This window comes from Perca fluviatilis, chromosome 15 (assembly GCF_010015445.1).
Source record: "Perca fluviatilis chromosome 15, GENO_Pfluv_1.0, whole genome shotgun sequence".
NCBI classification, from domain to species: domain Eukaryota; kingdom Metazoa; phylum Chordata; class Actinopteri; order Perciformes; family Percidae; genus Perca; species Perca fluviatilis.
In genome coordinates this window covers 24,915,588-24,935,371 of record NC_053126.1, presented here as the reverse complement: position 1 = coordinate 24,935,371, position 19,784 = coordinate 24,915,588, and the positions used below count along the sequence as shown (strand labels likewise).

Here is a 19,784-nt window from a genome sequence, read left to right as displayed (position 1 = left end):
TTCTGTCTCAACAAAAACATGTTAAATACATCTGCATGATGCCTCATTAACAAAAGTTGATTTTACTTCATCATGATCTTACGCTCTTTTCTCATACTTAAAATATTTAAAACCAGAGAGTGTACTGTGTTACTAAATCTTGTGAGAGCAAATGTTGGCATCTCGTACAGTATTGGTATTCAATGTGATGGTTGCAATGAGTGTAATTAGTTTTTGACAAGTGACTGAAGTCACTGACTGTAAAAAGCAAACAGATTTTCTGGTTTGGTTATCTTGACTGTAAACCGTTGCAGCACCAGCTTAACTTGTTTCCACAGCTGACATCTAAGCATGTAGCAACAATGACAGCTACACATTTATAACACAAGCTATCAGACAGGGAAAACACAAAAACACGTATAAAACATAAAGTTATAATGTTCCATTACTTTTAATCTGTTCTCTAAGCGCCAGATTTGTTTAATTCCTGCAAGTACAGCAGGTCATGAGAAATTAATAATGTTGACATTTATTATTTTACAATGTTTCACAATGGAATTCCTTTTAAAACATTAATTAATCCACCCCAAAGAGAAGAATTTTCTGAACATCTGGGACTGAAATAAGACCTGAAACATAATCTCCCTGCACATGTATTAAGTAGTTTAGATAATATGGTTAAACTGGACATGTCTGAAACGTTTCTGAAAGCTTGTGTTAAAGCTGGGGTAGGCAGTTTTCTGGAAAAGAGACCAAAAAAAAATCAACAGAATGTGAAAATCCAGCCCTCCTTCTGCAGCTTCCCCCCCTCTTTGTCCTCACATTGTAGTGATAAAGCCCCCCCCACCCCCCCTCGCTATCTCCACTATTGGAGTCGCTGCCACAGCGCTGTGGAGATAGCAAGACTAACTTCATCCTGATGTATGTTGTTATCTTGCAACAATTCTATGAGAATTACTGTACTGTTTTCTTTGTAAAGACCTTTGATATGACATACTGTGATTCTAGGTTATACAGTAGCTAACTTCAAAAACATTAGCTTAAATTAGCTGCAGCTGTGGGCCTTTTGGCTACGGTTAGCAGAATGCGACTCTCTTTTAGACTTTTTTTCCATGGGCTACATTTTCTAAAGCCTGAAAACAAAGCATAGAAGTCCAGTTTTTCTCAGAACACTTGAATTACAAAATGATGAAAGGTTATTATAGATGTTGCCCAATGACACACAAAAAACGGCCTACCCCAGCTTTAAGTTGAAGAGTTGTGTGCAATGAGACCTCATTGAGCAGACGAAGGAACTGCGGATGGACGTCAACGAGTCACATGAACAAGAGCAAACACAAAAACAGGGATAGTCACATTTTTCAACACACTAAATGTAAAGGATCAAAGTTAACAGAGTAATATAAAAGGTGGAAGGTGTATGGACAGGGGACACACACTGGTCTTTCTACTGGAGGTGGGACAGGGGAGAATTTGTCCTATGGAGGATGATTTAGTAGGGACGGCCCCGCCGCTCCTGTCTGTGGTCACCCCTGCAAATAACAACACACAGATTACATCATCAGCCTCCAACCAATGAACAACAACTACAGGGTGAACAGGTGTGTGTGTGTGTGTGTGTGTGTGTGTGTGTGTGTGTGTGTGTGTGTGTGTGTGTGTGTGTGTGTGTGTGTGTGTGTGTGCGCGCACGCGCACGCGCGCGTGTCTGTACAGTGCAGGTTTGTTATACACATAACAAATGTGGAACTTTCAGGTATTGACCACAAATTGCTTTTTAAATTGCTATTTTGTCAACAGAGCAAAGTTTTACCAAAGTTGAATTCGACAAAAAAAAAAAAAGTGTAGTAACAATCGATAACATGGGACTCTAAACCTCCTCCCTGATGGCAGGATCTGGCACTCCGTGTGTTACCAGGGAATTTGGCACTGAAAAGACAGTAACTTTGGTAGATACCCACTTCTTTTGTCTGTTTTAGACCAATGTGGACAGGATGAACAATTACACCAACCAAAAACACCCATCCTTTATTATATTGTGTGTGTTGCCTAAATATAGCTAATATGTGGGAAACACTGTATTATGTACCTTTGACGTTGAAACAATTTTAATAAAAGAGGGCCGTTTGTTTGAGTGTATCTGACCTTGCGTCCATCTTTCCAGGGCCGTATCCTCCGCGGTCGCCCCCTCGGCTCCCTCTGAAGCCCCCGCGGTCGCCGCCTCGGCCCCTGAAGCCGCCCCGCTCAAACCCCCCTCTGCGCTCTCCTCCTCCAAAACCTCCTGACACCAGAACAAGCAATTTGTTGACAATGTATTACATGACAGAAAGCGTCACTTTTACTATATTTAAAAAAAAAAATCTTTGTAATTTGGGTGAAATAACACTTTAATGAAAAACCTTCTGTTCCAAGTTAACAGCATAAAAACTATACACCTCCAATAACAGACTACAATGTAAAAACTGCAGAAGTCTAACCTCTTTCCATTGGGGACATCCCACCAGCATCCTCAGGTTTCGGGGCCTTGCACTGGTTACACTCATTACGCCACGAGAAGTTCAGGTTGCCACAGTTACTGAAGAGAAACGTGCAGAAAGGACAGAAATCAATACATAACCACAAAATAAAAATGATCTTTACACTTTTGTCATGCATTCTTAATGGGCTTTGCTAGCCTGGGTAAACCCTGACGAACTTCCGGCAAATTTGAGATTTGCTCTGCAAGTCAGTCTGGCGAAGAGCCCATTCAAACCCATTTCCAATGTCCCCAAAATCGAGGAACCAATCACAACTGCTGAGGCGGGCTTTACACCAATCACAACCGTTGAGGCGGGCTTTACACCAATCGGCGGGCTTTACACCAATCACAACCGCTGAGGCGGGCTTTCCACCAATCACAACCGCTGAGGCGGGTTTTACACCAATCACTGTCGCTTTACTCGACAACGATAGGCGCAGCGACTGAGCAGCTTTTTGTTTACATTCAACATGACGGCTACCGAAGCGCAGTGTCACCTGGATCGTTGGCCTGATTGGTTGAAGGACTATCCAATGCGGCCAGAGGCATTTGAGCAGCGTCCGTTGGGGACGCCCCTTTGGAAATAAACTGTCAATTAACCTTTCCCAGACCCACTCTCAGTTACAACTGAGAAGGGTCTGGTGTCAACCAGGCTAGGTCTTTGCACAATCATCTAGAAAATTATATTTTTTGAGATTTATATGTATATATGTTCCAATATACCAAAGCAATAAAACAAAAACAGTATTTGAATGAAGCTGTATTATGAACTATGAACACAATACAGTGTATGCAAAACATTTCATTAAGGCTGAGATTTCACTGAGATCCTTGAACAAAAAAAGTCAATACTTTTTTAAACTTATTTTGTAGACAGGCATGAAAACGGGTCAGGGGTGAAAAAGGTGAGAAGGATATTACCCCTGTAGGGGGGTCCGGGGGCATGCTCCCCTGGAATAAAATTTTAAATAGTCCATATTTTAAAGCATCAATCTGATGCATTTTGAGATGCATTTTTTGCAAATCAACAGTGTAATATTTCAATATGCACTCATTAAAGTTAATTTGACTGGCAAAACAGTTAAAGTCCTTCTGACATTACACAATAATAAAAGTCAAAATCTTTAAAAACTAAAAAGTTTTGGATACATTTTTACTTCTTCCAACCATATGTTAAATAAAGAGTCAATGTGGATTTACATATTGCAATAATATCATAATCCTACAATGAATTATTGTGAAAACTCAACTTTACTAGGCCAGGTCATCATCAAAAAAGCGAATTAGTGCATTCATGATTTTGTCCATGTTGATATTAGCTGTTTTATTTACATTTATTAAAAATGTCGCATCGTTTAGCTTTTCATATAGCTAGACGTCTAAACTCTGGGACAAGGCCGTTATGTTTAAATACCTGCCATGCTAATTCCAAACAGACAGCTTTGTCAAGGCAGTTTGGGCTTCAGATAGCTACAGTGAACGTGCACACACGTATTGTTTGTATCACGGTTGGTCAGTAAAGGCGCAGTCGCTACGGTAGCGGTCGTTGCCGGTAACGTACTAGTGCATGGACCGAAGCTTTGTGACTAGCAAACACTTTCTTACCGCTGCTGCCAACAGTATCTTCCTTCAACATGCGCTGCAGAAGCAAGCACCCGGCTCCCTCAATTTGAGGCACCAAGTGCTAAACGGCTTCCCGTCTCCACCCTTTTCCTCTTGTCCTCTATTCATGCCCAGCACCATTTGTTTTAACTACTTTCTCAACTAAAGCTGCCTGTATCTACACACTCCAAGTTTGATAAACTTTGCCTCCATTTTTTTTAGCCGCGTTACCAAGGAGACCACACCGGCACCGCACTCTCACATTTCGGCAAAGACCCGCCCTACATTGCATCTGATTGGCTAGAACTCGTTTCATTGGTAGATGGAAGTTTGATGATTGGTTAAATCCAGCGCATCAAAACAAATCACATGTGGACTTTTTAATTTATTTATTTTTGTAAAATAGTCATACGCCAGAAATCGGGCACCCCCCTTAAACATTTTCTCATTGAATCTACACGATTCATATAGGTCACCTATTTTGGTTTCAAAACGGCGAATTTCGACGAAAGGTGAGCGATTTTCATGTCTGGTAGAATAAAATGTTTCTATCCAGATCCCTCATGAAGAGATAAATCCTGAACTTACGGGTTCGAACACTTCCAGTCTCCGGCTCTCTGTTGTCCTCCTCCTCCACCACCCCCATTGCCCCCATTGCCTCCATTGCCTCCGTTGCCTCCATTGCCTCCATTGCCTCCTGGGAAACCTCCACCTCGACCCCCTCCGAATCCACCACGACCCATTGGCCCTACACAGAGCACAGAACCAAACCAGGAGATCTTCTGTCAGTGTAACAGTGAAGCCTTCCCAGCCATGATCAGTTGTTCATTCCCTCGCAGGTGTAAAAATAAATGTAGAAATAGCAATTGGAAAACATTTTATCAAAGATTGAGACTTAAAACTTCTGCTAGAAAATGGACCTTATGGTGAGACTGTTTTGTCAAAGTCTGTTTCCAATGTCATGAATGAACTTGGCAAACTTCATCTGCTGAGGAACCATCTTCCTCAGCAGATGACGTTTGCCCAGTCTTCATTTTATAATATGATGGAAAGCTACTGAGCAGCTCAAAACGAACCTGGTGGTGAGATTGTTTTGCAATTTCAATGTTAATTTGTCTTAAATGAAACAGGACTTATAAAAAAACAAACATCATACTGCTATAACATATTGCCAACTTAAAAAAAAAAAATCTAATTTTAATCTAATAAAAACAGACTCACCTCCTCGTCCTCCTCGGCCTCCCCTCATGCCACCTCGTCCTCCAAAGTCGGCTCTGCGGGTGGCAAAAGACACCTTGATAGGATTTCCATTGAAGTCCTTACCTGTCAATGAAAAACAGACCGACGTCATCCTTAAGACATCCGAGTCAAGAAATCGACATGCTTTAAATCAAAAAATGGATGAAAGACAAGCACAGAATTGAAGCTATAGTGCGTAGCTTGTCTCCCCCATGAGGAATTCTAAGTAAAGACAACAAAACTGTCGGCGCGTCCACATGATACAAGCCTTCCATGACCGCACACCACCCCCCACCCTTCCTCCACGCAGTTGCTAGTAGCCAAGGAGGACACGGAGGATTAAAAAAACATGATGGAATCTTCATAAGATGTAGTTATCTTCACTCGAGTTTCTGCGCAGGAAAGTTGCCGGACGACACAATCTTCTGAACATGCAGTAGCCATACTGAGAAATACAATAATACGAATAATAATAAATAAAGATTTCAACCCACTCTTGCTGCACAGTCCACTTCTCTGCTGTCTATCTCTAGACTCCCTATGTTCCACACTCTCATATTAAAACCAAAGTACTGCTGAATACACTTCCTCCATTACATTCCTAACTGCAACCTTATTGAAAATATAATGCTGCCTTGTCTGACTTATCGAAGCGGTCAAGGACTAAACATTAAAAGTTATGAGTCACCATCAAACCAGTCGATGGCAGCCTTAGCTGAGGGGGGGTCATCAAAGGACACGGTGGCCTCCCCCTTCAGCTTCCCTGTCTCTCGGTCTGTGTACAGGTTGATCATGGGAAGGCCAGTCTTCTTGTTGATCTAAGAGCATAAACGAGATAGGGACAATGCAGTGATTTAATTAGGTCACATGACCTAATATCTAGAGACACAAACAATAATAATCTAGTTGCAAAAAGGTGTCAAATTTGAGCTGATATTAACGGTCATGTATGTGATTGTATAAAGTTTAAAATTTTACATCATTTTTTGAAGTTGAATTTGATCAGTTTCAAGCTTTCTAAGACACGACATTCACACACCAAGTTAAAAAAGCAATCAAACACACATTGCACTAATTCATCAGCCTCCTTTTCAGTAATGATTAAATCTGTGCTCTTAGCATTTCCCACTTTCCTGGAAGCAGACTCATAGTCTCATTCAGGGGTCAAGGCCAAGGACCCCTTAGCTGAAGGAGAGACAGAGCTGGGACCCCCCACTGTATATTGTATTAAACTGAGCTGCATATTAAACTGGGTGGATGGATGGACATTCATACCTAATTTATACATCATATTTTAATGCAAAACATACATGGGGAAGGCACCGTGTTTCATGTTAATGATCAAAGAAAATAATTCATAAAATTAGCAAACAATAACTTGGCGGCCCCCCTGGAGTAACTCTGAGGACCCCTATTGAAGATTGCTGGTCTAATTAATTGTGCTGCCACAATTTGAGCTCAAATTTGTCCAAGGCAAACATCAAATGTTGATAAAACGTTTCTAATTTTGAAATGACATAATTCCAGTTGATCCCAGGAACAAGGCTCCAATATCATTTATGCCACTGAAGGACCACCCTACCTCATTCTACTGTACAGTCTGTTACTATTTTATACACTTTTACACTAACATACACTACCTTAATGATCCCAATCTGCTTAAAAAAGTCTGCCACTGATTCGACAGTGTAGTCGTCTCCCAGGCCTTGCACGAAGATAGTATTATTGTCAGAGTTATCCTGGTCTTGCACTGTTGGAAAATAACAGGTTGAGATGTTCAGAAAATCAACAAGAGGCGAACAGGGAACAGGGAACAGGACAGATGTCACATAAGATGTTGAGAGATGTGATGAGATGTGATGATGGTTGTATAATGTCCAGTGTGGAGTGAAAAAACAACAAAACTTACTGAAGCTGGGTCCCCCATGTCCATGTCCCGGCTCTCTTGGTCCTTGAGAGGGCAAAACAACTGAAATTAATTGTGGAAATGAATAAATGATAAACTACATAAACAACTCACACAGTGTAACTTCTCTCCTTGTTCCCACCAAAACAGTAAGTATTAAGCTTCTAGCCACTTGGTATGTAGAGCCTTGCTCTAAGGAGCTTACCATGGACAGCCTGTACAGCATATTTGTCATAAACAAAACAAACCTTTTACCACCCTGTCTTTCAACAGTGTCATTATTTCATACCATCTTTCAAGATTACCACTTGCACGCAGAGAAAGTATCTGATGTTATCTTGAAGTCTCACAAACAAGTGCACAAAACAAGATTGTGCACATTATAGAAATACTGCCTTCAAGTTGATTTTGTGCATCGGAATAACCACCATACCTGTCACAGCATATCATTTTAATTGGTTGGGTTGTTTGTTGAGTAAACACAGCCTTGTGTAAATCTCTTGAATTTGATATTTAAAACAAGTCAAACCTTTGTGTTGATGCATTTCTTGACCAAACTATGAATAATTTCCTTTCACACAGATATTGCCAACTTTTGTAACCAAGTCCAACATATTGCAACACAATGCCCTTATTGAGTGTAGACCTTAAACTGACACGGCCGTTTGTCATTCTCTCATTCATTCCTTTGTCTACCATATTTTTTACACAGCTTCACAGAGGATTCTTGGAAATTGCCCCCAACATACATCTTCAGAGTAAGAACACCATGTTCATCATTCAGAGAAGGATTTCCAAGCGCTTTGTTATTTAGTACAACAGTTACACACACTTTACCCATTCAGAAAACCAACTTCCGAAGTTGAAGTTTTCAGAGGTCAACTGAAACACCTTAAGACATTCTTTGGTGTGTAAAGTCCTGTCACCTTTTAGAAGATGGACTGAAGTCTGTGTCACTGGCAGCTTGATTTACCAGAGTATCTGAAACTAAGATGTTCCTTCTTTAAAACAAACGTTGCATTTTATTAAGAAGCCAAAGCCAAACCCCTTCCATCAACACAACTTTTGAACCACTTCAAATCTGACAAGAAGTGACTGTGAAACCAGGCGAACACGGACAGAGGTTACCAAACTGATAACTGATGTTTTATAAGTAAATTGACCAAACTTGGCACAACTGGTCGATGACTCGTTATTGTTTATGAAAAAAAAACTCCCTTTCAAAAGCTTCCACACCTTTATCATGATAGCGCCATGTCACCATGACTAATGTGTTCAGGTATCAGTGTCAACAGCGAAACTAAGATTTCAAGTCTCAATCTCACTTGAGACTGAGTGATTGGTAATTGTATTTCATGTAGAATCAACCGTACATCAAGTAAACAAACGATGAGATGCTTTCTAATTAATTTGCATGGATTATTTTTTTCAAATCAACAATCTATATATCTGTTGATTACAATCGCACCTTTCAACCATAATTTGTGTGCTTTACACTGCAACTACAAAACTAGAGTTGTTGCTGTAACATGTTTTTACTCTTACAAGCAAAATGTTATTATGTTGTAGCTTTTTATTGTTGTTTTGTCAGATTCATATTATTATTTAAGGTAGGATCATCTTAAATGGGGGGTCCTAGAGACCTACAGAGAGTGGTGGACCCTCGGATCTACACTCACCACTTTCGAGGAACCACAGCTAGTAGGATTATGAACAATCTGCACCACCCAAGCAATAAACTATTCCAGCTCCTACACTCAAATAAACTCTTCTGTAGCCCACACAGAGTCAGAGAAACCTTCTTTTCTCAGACCAGGACAATGAACTCTGACCTCTGGATATCCTCGGCCACACATTGACCTTTGTGAATCATTTGAACATTTGCATATTTGCACTTGAGCGTGTACATTTCATGGCATACTTTGCCTCACAACTGTGACATACTGTGTCTACAGCTCACATTTTATACATTGAGCAAACTGCTCAGCCCACCTAGACACGTGGCTACTAACATATTTTATACTAAATTAAATGTAGCATTTTATAGTTGAATTTTAATTATTATTTTTTCTAATTACTATTCACAATACACATATTGTTGGTGTATGTAATGACTCAAAAACCTCTTAATCAACTTCGCTGGTGCAATTTAAAATTCCAACTGCACAGAATTTGTTTCCAACACTGGACCCTTCTGCACTTCAACTACATAATAATTATTATTACATAATCCATGTAGTATAGGCTTATTTATACTAAGACTCTTCCACTTAATTCCAGATTAGAATAGCAAGTGCCATCTGTGGGATCTTGGAGAGACACTTTTTGTTCTATTGTCCATTAAATCACAATCTCAGACACATGCTTCTCCTTCAAACATCTGCAGAATGTCAGATTTGTTTTTCGAGGTCTGAGGAATGCAGACCTCAGTACCAGTTTACAGACCTACCTCAGTATTTTGTTAGAAGCTTACCAACAGTGTGGGAGGGCGTGTTAAATGTGCCTCTTTGATAGCTGTAATTTCCAAGCAGTAGGATTGTATTTGTTCATTGTATTGAGTGTATTTGCTTTGACATTGTTAGTTACACTTAGTTTGACATGAATTTCAGTGAATTATATTTGTTCTTTTGCTCTTTTTTTTGTTATTGATCTTGTTTGTTAGGTTGTTAGGTTTTTAGAGTATTGGAAGCCCATGCAGGCTGGGCTCCTTTTGGTGCAAGACACTTTGAAAAATAAATTACTACTACTACTACTACTACTACTACTACTACTACTACAGTATATTACTTAAATATTGGAATTAAAACATACAAAATCCACTGCCTTTGGTAAACATTAACATAACTATTGTAGATGTCACTTGCACTAATGCACCTACATCCACTCTGCTGCTTTATAATAATAAAAAATATATCAATAAAAGCAACTTCAAGCTGGATAATGTAAATGCCAAGTATCTCTCTGTCCCCACCACAGACCTGAGAGTGAGCCTGAAGTTCACCTAAACAACAGAAGAAGTCCAAGTTTTAATACCACCTTTGTCTATTGTTTCAAATGAATTACCAAATTCCTGAGAAACCAAACTTTCCTTCCATTTACAGCACGTGTACTGTATCAAGTTACTGGTGCTTGACGAAGTTCCACAGTTGTGCAATGAAACCAGTTTTTATCATCAAACTCTCATCTCTTTAAAAAAAAAAAAAAAAAGGAAAACCGAAAATTCCTTCTGTTGATTTGACACACTACCCCATCAAACAGTGGAGGTTTCCATCAGATCCAAACACCATCAATATTCCAACGCCAACATAGAGCAGAGGAGGAAGAACTTCATGTAAAGATATAATGGGATATTTACCTCCCTCTGCTGGACACTTTCATTCACTGAGTATGAGTACACTCACAGTACCTGAGATTATTACCCACACCTAAGCACACTGAGGGTTCTTACCTGCGAGGCTGTGCTATGGAAAACATTAGGCATCACACTACCTTGCGTAGCATATTGCTTATTTGAAATAACATAAAAGTCTTAATAAGTTTTACAACCCCTGTCATATTTATGTTTTTTATAACATCAGTATGCTACGCATATTCTGTTCATGAGTTTATGTTTCTACATAAATCAGATTAGTAGTATAAATTGTACATCTCTAAGTGTTTAAATTACCTCAAAAACCACACACCTGCTTCATGCTTTAAGTGTACTGATCTTCCCTCCTTTTACCTTTGACTCCTCAAACTCAACAAACCTTTTTGCTCAAGTGTTTTTTTTGTTGTCACTTACCACCAAACTTATTGAATCCTCCACGATCGCCCATTCTGATGAGGAGGAAGAGAGAAATGACACGCATTGAAGGCTGGTGCTGACAGCGATTGCTCTCAACGGGTTGTGGGTAACCTTCACTCTCACAGTCTCTCACTTAAACCCACCCCTCTTCAGTTGGCACTTGTCCTACTGGACCCCCCACTTAACCTTGTCCGGGGTCTCTTGAATATACCTTGAGGACAAGAGGCCAGTTTAAAGACCTTGTCATTCTATGTTCACAAGCAGCTGAAATTTGCCAGTTTTACCCTGAAGTCCTATCAAGTCTTTAAGTGACTTGTATGCACCCATTTTATTTTATCATATAACTTGGTTTTGTAACAATTAACCAACCCAAACATTAACACTGTTGACCCCTGGATGGGTGTTGGGTGTTTTTTTTTTCTTCATTTTCAATCATTATTTCCTCTACCTACAAGAATAACTGTCTGTAGACTACCCCCTTTTTGCAATTTCCCAAATAATGGCTTAATAGCAGAAAACCAGCCTGGAGAGAAGGTAAAAGCCTAGGAGAAGATTCAAAGATTGATTAAAGCAGAGTATGACACAGTGGGGGCTGGTAGGGAAGGTGGTGGTAACAGGTAAGAAAGGCAGGTAATGGTAATGGTAATGTATTGTAGTGTAGTGTAGTGTGTCTGTGTGTGTGTCTGTGCAGCGTGTGTAAAGACCACAGTTTACGTGCCATTTTTGCAAGTTGTTGCAGACAAAAAGACACTCAGGAGCAGGAAGAACACCATATTGGCTTTGGACTTCACAGAGTGTCAAAGCTTACAGGCCAACTTCCAATATGTAGAGGAAAAATCTAAAATATCAAATTAATTGTTGTTGTGTTGTGAGTAAATTTGTCTTTCTGAGAGTTATACGTCTGCAGTTAGTTTACACTTAAACACCTAACAGTTTGTGCCTTTTATAAACATTACAAACATTTAATTATACCAAGATGTCACATCTAGTGTGGTAGGACACAAGCACCAGTCACTTTTTTTTTTACTCACACTTACATGTTCCTCTATTCTCAAATCTTAAACCAAGATCACTCAAAAAACATTTAATCTCATCAATACGTAAAGATAAAAATATGTCATAATTTACCTATGGTTTTGTTGAACAACACAGGAGGATATCAGCCGAAATCTACCTAATTTCGTGACGTGGAATTCTATTCTATTAGTGCCCAGTGCCATAGGCCTACTTAAAGGAATCTGGGACGACGCATTGGGGATTGAGTTCCAGATATTGTAATGGTGGGGAAGGAGATCGAGATATAGTCTGTGATAGGTAACACAACGTACAATGAAATGGCAAATTAATTTGTCAATGAGTAACAAGAAAGTACATGAAATATAGTGCAACCTCTATAACAAAAACATCAACTTACCATACCAGTTTCTGCTTCATAGCTTCACTGTTGTAAAAAAAAGTGATTTGATTCTGTTCTGTACTACTAAACTTATAAAAGTATTTTAGTACTTATATTTTTATAACATTTATATCTTTCTTAAGTTTGCCCAGAAAATACAGTTTAGAGAGCAGTGACAAACTACTTTGCTAATTGAAAAGTAGCTTGTGTTGCATTTCTGGGCTACATACAAACAGCCACCACAAATTCATTCTCAACCTGTTTTCAATGCTAGTTTTCCCCTTTTTGCGTTTAACAGAACTTCCTCCAAGCAAAAATAATTGCAGTTTTAAAAGGTACATTGAGTTTCCTATTTTTGTTTATAACCTGGCTTTCGTGTAATGCGGAGTCGAGTGTGATCATACCATAATTTCGGTAATAATGATGGAATGTTTGGGACCAGAAATGTTGTCCTTTTAAAAACTCTTAACATGAAAACAGTTTGGATCATCCCACTGGTAGTGGAATAGTCTACACAGAGTCTGCTGTACACATTTTTTGTGTTTATAGTCATGTAAAAAAGAAAAGGCAACAAGACCATAACATAAAGATTTTGTATCGGTTCAGGCACCGCCACTGTTTTAAAAGTATCAATTTAGCACCAGTATTGAAAAATAAAAAAATAAAAAATTATACCCAACCCTAATCTCAATGGGTTCAGGGTGCATTCCAACCTGTACTTAGAGCTATCCACTTGTGATCGGATCACTCAGGACAGATTATAAAACCAGTTGAAAATGAAGCCAGACAAACAAACCTAAATCTGTTAGCCATGGTCAGCCAGACCCAACGCAGCAATTTATCTTGGTTCATGTTGTAGCACTTTCATTCAAGGATCCATCATTAACGAATTATACGAGTCACTTGCATGTTCATTGAATCTTCACACAAGTGCCTTCTTGCTTTTGGTGGTAATGATTATAACGTAGACTTTAAAAATATGTTTTCTGACCAGCATTCAGCCACAAGGACCTTAAATCCAAACCCCTGTTTGATGTGATGTCAACTCTGAAATTTCATCCAGTTTACAAGCTCAACTCGTCATTTTTCTATACGCTACCTGTTTGTGGGCAACCATGTTTTGAACATGTACAATTTTCTTTTGTGAGCTCTGGGCATTTTATGTTTTCTGATCAAACACATCAGAGGTGTTTTACAAAATTCTGTCGTTTAAATGAATCGTTAATTTTATTAAATTTATAGCTAACCGAAAAAGAAAAAAATCCCAACATGAGTAACTGAAGGTTCTGCTTTACACACAGGAAGATTTTTTCCCAAATTAAATGTATAACAGAGCACAGTTCATTGCATGAACGGCAGTTATTTTCTTTTCGTTACACTGTATATATTTTATTGTAAAAATGTTCTGACTGATCTCAATTCTTATGCCATTTTGGCGTGTTATCAAGACGCATAAGCGTGTTTATCAATGTGTGAATTTTTGCAGTAGCGAGTAGTATGAAAGGACGTAAGTCCGCGGAGAGTGGTTGGGATGGTGGATGGGTGAAACACAGGACTTTCACCTAGAAGATCTGGGATCGCGTGTGGCGTTTTCAACCGTTTTTTTTTTTTTGTTTTGTTTTTTTAAGACTTCCCCAATGTTTCTTTCCTAAATCCAGTTTTTTTTCCTAAGCGTGTGATGTTGGTCACCATCGTGTTTTTGTCGTTTTTTGTGTTACTAAATACATACCATGGCGGCGCCACGTGGTATGTTATGTTTACATCCGCTGTATACAGTGTAGACATACATGTGGACAGCTCAAAATGCGTACAGATAACACGCCATTTGGCATTAGGAAAGTGGCATGCATGTTTACGCAAAGTCATGATGCCATGTTGAAATGTTCGTATTAATAGATAGAATTCAGATATTGATTTCTATCATAACCACAGCATCGCAGCAATGATTGATTTGTGTTAGGTGGTCGGATCGATACCATACCACCAAAACTAAGCCCTAAGCAATATTAGTAATAAAAAAGAATTGATCTGTCTAACGTTAGATCACGCTCTGGGAAGATAAACACTCTTCTTAGTGCATGCACTCTCTGCGTGCATGCGTGCAGCGAACACCGTGCTAGTTCAGAGAATTCACACAATTAACATATTTGTCATTTAAATGCTCTTGTGTTTTAACATGCATTTGATTTAAGTAATTAACAGAGTACAAAGAAATGCCAATCTGAATAAATCACTCAGTGGGAATGAAAATGTATTCCGAAGCAGCCTATTGATGATGCATTAACCTTACAAAAGCATGACACATTGCTTCTCCCTCTGTCAGAGTACAGTAGCAGCTAATAAGAAGTATCAGGATCGATATTAGTAATTCTTTCCCTGGTATAATTTGGTAATAGATCAGAACCGATTTTATTATATTATTTTAGTTATTTCCCAGAGTTGCAGCACAGGACTTTGACTGTATCTGTCCTCAGTTTAACTCAGGGAGATGCTATGAAACACAGATTAAGTTTTAATCAGGTATGTTTTCACCTAAGAGAGGTTCATGTATGGCACACAGATCTGAGAACAAACCAAGATCCTTGCAGTTGTCACTGCAGACTGAAAACGTAGCAATTGCTTTGTGGCAATTTAAGAATCCCTAAGACTCAATTTCCTCAAAAGTAAGTGTCAGGGACAATTTGACACAGCACCTCTCAGTTGCTTTAGCATGTAGCTACAACAGCACTGAAACAGCACTCTCTCTTCTATTTTATATTCCTTGACATAGTTCCACATGTAACCCCAGGAGAGGAAACATTTACATGCATCACTGTAGATGCAGTGTGCTTTCATGAGTCCAGGAGACCTACTACACTAGACAGGACTGACAACATGGGCACTGGATGATTTTTTAAACACTCACCCCATGCCTCCTCTTCCTCTTGGACCACCTCGGCCACCTCGGTCAAAACCGCGATCATATCCGCCACCACCGCGACCTCCAAATCCACCCCCGCGTCCCCTGCCACCGCGGCCATCCTGACCTCCGTAACCTCCATCAGGACCAGGGTACCCTCCACCTCCTCCTCCACCTCCGCTCATCGGTGGGCTTTCGTCTCCATATCCTGAGAGAGTTGAGACAATCAGACCTCAACAGATTGACCCGTTTGAGTGAACTTCACACACTCTAAATGTCAACACTATATTATAAAAACAAAATGTTTGATTTATTTGTATCAAATTCACTCTAGAAAACTTTGTGGCTATGGGACACTGTGGACACAGTGTATGTGGAGGTGAATGGAATTTGTGCTCAAACTACTGAAAAAATGACATTTGAAAAACCCAACAGCAATGTGTTTTTCCAAAAACAATAACCAACAGATCTCACTGTAAACCGTTTTCTTTGGAACTACTTTTCTACTAAAAGAAACAGTCCCCATAAAAGCTGTTAGAGAGGTCCGTGGACGATCACGAGCAGGAAAATGTGTATGTCATGTCCAACTTTGTCCCCTGTTGAATACATGTTAACTTAATTTCACTTGGGAAAAAATATATATATATAAACTCATCCCTTACCTCCACCTTGACCATACTGGCTCTGCTGACTGTAGTTCTGCGGAGGGGGCGAGTTGAAGCTCGGAGGCTGGTTGTAGTGACCTCCTCCATGTTGGGATGATTGTTGGTGGCTCCCGCTGCCCCCATAGCCACCAGCCTGACCTCCACTGCTGCCATAACCACCTCCACTCTGTCCACCGCTCGGTGGTTGGTTGTAGCCAGAGGCCTGCGGGTTACCTTCATAGCTGTTGAAGGTTGGGAGAAGAGAGGCATTAAAAAGAAAGAAAACACCTCCACCAAGGCTACATAACTGTGGCACCAAAGCTTGCTGGAGTACAAACTTAAACTGATGGTTACCAAACTTTTCTTAAACCAATAGACACCTGCATAGTGATTGTTTAAGCTCTATTTACAATGATAAATCCTTCTATCAGTTTCACAGAAATATCAGACTATTGTGGACCTGGAAACTTACATGTCAGAAAGGATGTTTTGACTGTGAGCTGTCTTAGCTGCAGCATAACTGCATATTTAACAGGGTTTTAATATGGTGATTTATATGCTTAACCCAGGATGAAGAGGATGCTTAAAAGCAGCAACTTCCTGCACAAATGTGGCTAAAGTCTGTAAAAATAGAGTAGAGACGCAAAAGCTGATGGTGTCATACCCTGCGGAGGATGAAGAAGGAGGCTGCTGCTGGCTGTACCCAGAGAAGGATGACTGCTGGTTGTAGCTCATGTTGGAGGGCGGGTTGCTGTTATAGCCTCCAGGGCTATAGGACTGATTATAACCACCACCACCACCCTGGTTAGAGGGTGGAGAATTGTATCCTACAGGGAGAACAGAGGAGACAGGACATGGAGTTAAAGTTAAAGGGGTGATAGAATGATTATATAGGGTATTTCACACTGTTCCTTAAGGTTTCCTAATAGGGTATGTAACATTGATGGGTTGAAAATAGCCTGGTTGATATTTTATTGGCCCTTATGCATCCCTGTGTTTTGGCCTTATTTCTAACAAGAGATTTTCTTCTAAATATGGTATGCTCATGAATATTTAGATGAGCTGCGCGCTGATTGGTTGACGAATCCCCATACACACACATTGGAGACAAGACAGTAGGTCTCATATTTCAGACACTGCAACATTTCATTACCAAATTCACTTCTGATACTTTTTTTGCGAGAAATCAACTATATAAAGCTCAAATATGGGCCGTTTTAGAAAGCAGCAGCATGCTGGGCTCCATACCCAGGGCAAAGTCACCATTTATGGATTACTGCACTACCGGGGCTCCGCGGAGCTGGGCGGCTGCCTGCATAACTATAATATATTTACAGTATGAATTTCGTCACAGCACTTATATCACAGCTACCCCGAGGTCTTACAAAGCTAACAGTTGTGTCCGATTTCAATTTAAGGCATTTTTGTGAACATGAGGGGTCTTGTTAGGAGGAGCAGCTAGCTAGCTATATGTCCCATTCAATACAATGGGAAAAGATCGCGGCTAGCTAGCTAAACTTTCGGCATAACTATAGTATATTTACAGTTTGAATTTCGTCACGCCACTTATATTACAAGTTCCACAAGGTCTTATAAAGCTAACAGTTGTGTCCGATTTCAATTTAATCCATTTTATGAATATAAGAGGTTTCGTTAGATGCTAGTGTCCCTTCAATCCAATGGGTAAAGATAGCGGCTAGCTAGCTACACTTTCGGCATAACTATAGTATATTTACACTTTGAATTTCGTCACGGCATGTATATCACAGCTACCAAAAGGTCTTACAAAGCTTAGCTAACACTTGTCCGATTTCAATTTAATGCATTTTTGTGAATTTCAGAGGTCTCATTAGGAGGAGGCTAGCTAGCTCTCATTGATGGACTCCAGCTCACCACGGGCTCTATCAATGAGACTCGCAGACAAGAGGTGTTTATTTCCCCGATCGTTTGTTTAAATAACTCAACACGTATCCATTATAAGATTAACTGGAACCTGCGGTAAGAGATTGCGGGCGTAACAAGCTTGCTGACCGCGCTCTCAGTCACACACCGGCCCTTGGGAGGGAGGGAGAACATCGAGCTGCAGGCCCTGGAGCTCTGTCAGGGCAGCTGCGTTTGGTAGTCCGATGTAGCAACCCAGGCAGCACCGGCCGCTGAACTCCGACACATATTACAATTAACCATCAATTTTCGTAAAACGGCTCATATTTGAGCTTTACATAGTTGATTTCTTGCTTAAAAAAAAGTTTCAAAAGTGAATTTTGTAATGGAATAACCGAGATCTGCGCGACCTAGATTCAGAAGACTACCTGATCTTAAGTCAGTTGTGTAGCCTATGTAAATGTTGGGGTGTGACAAAGAATAGAGACTAGAGCCAAATGACGAGGAGCCACCGAGTTGACGTCAACTTTGAGATTTGCAAAGGAAAGAGGATTTTGAGGTTCTACGTATGTCCTATTTACCCACCAAACTGTCATTTTTCAACTATGACAAGGTAAAATCGGTTTTGCATTCTATCACCCATTTAACTATACCACAATATGTGACTGCTAAAATGTGTGGTTTTGGAGAGTCTTCCTCTACCTGACTGGGATTGACCATAGCTGCCAAATCCTCCCTGGCTGTAGGAGCCAGGGCTGCTGTCAGAGCTCTGGTTGTAGCCCCCATAGCCCTGCTGGCTGTAGCTCTGTCCAGAAGACTGACCATAGCCCTGGTTAGCACCACCACCCCCCCCACCCCCCCCCCCCCACAAAAAAACAAAAAAAAAAAAAAAAAAAAAAAAAAAAAAAAAAAAAAAAAAAAAAAAAAAAAAAAAAAAAAAAAAAAAAAAAACAAAAGTGCAAAATAAAAAAAAAAAAAATCAAAATTACAATAATAGCATTTTTCCATAATTTTCCAAGTATATACAGATGAGATTTCCTAAATTATTATTTCAGGGTTTCCTCATAATTTTCTTGGTTTAACCCAAATTTACAACCTGATGTGTTTCTAGTATAGGTAATATATGTAGATTATATAGAGTATGATCAATTGAAAAACTAAATAAATCTGGTCCCGACCCCAAGGTTGAGTAACTCTAGTTTATGATTGAGACATTACTTACCCCTGGCCAGATGTTTGGGAATAATCTATGGAATAAAGAAAATCAAGTGTTATCAAAACAAAAGATTTTAATAGTATAGCTCTGATAGTACTGATCCAAATGCTACGAAGCATCTTTCACATTGGAATCCCCCCTCAATAACAGTACATTTTAAAGATAGTACAAATAAATCAGTGTGATGCTGGTTTCTGTTTGGCAAATATGGGCTGCAGTCTAACCCAACAGAAATAATATAATAATGCCCATTATTAAAATAATAGCATTATCTTCCAACACATAAATACAGTGCGATGAAAAATTAACCAGCAGTGTAATAAAGTAGCTGAAACTGTTAGAATATTCGATTTGTTAGACAAGCGGCTTTTTAAAACATGCCGTTTGTTGTGGGGTTTTTTTTATTAATAAGAAAAAGACATGTATTAAGTGTAAACAAACATCTAACAAGTGTTGGAAAGTACCAAAGTACATTTACTCAAGGTAGGCTACTACTTGTAATTTACTTGAGTATTTTCATTTTCTGCTACTTTATACATTTACTCCACTACATCTCAGAGGTTAACATTGTACTTTTTACTCCACTACATTTGTCTGACAGTTTAATTACTTTACAAACATATGATCTTCTAGAATATGATGCATTGCTCTACAGCAGCAAATGCAACACACACACATTAATGCAACAGTAATATTAATCCAGAAACATCATCTATAAAT

General features: G+C 39.5%; 1 protein-coding gene across 1 annotated transcript; it reads right to left on the bottom strand.

The window, feature by feature from the left end:
• Window positions 1-819: 819 nt before the first annotated feature.
• fus (FUS RNA binding protein) lies at window positions 820-18,704 on the bottom strand (the record flags this gene model as incomplete). Its single annotated transcript, XM_039824722.1, has 13 exons — window positions 820-1,511; window positions 2,122-2,257; window positions 2,454-2,551; window positions 4,685-4,844; window positions 5,318-5,419; window positions 6,024-6,153; window positions 6,976-7,085; window positions 7,245-7,286; window positions 11,026-11,060; window positions 15,330-15,531; window positions 15,986-16,209; window positions 16,632-16,794; window positions 18,551-18,704. Coding segments are annotated over 13 exons (1,596 nt in total), but the record flags the coding sequence as incomplete, so codon positions are not given.
• Between the last annotated feature and the right edge of the window lie 1,080 nt (window positions 18,705-19,784).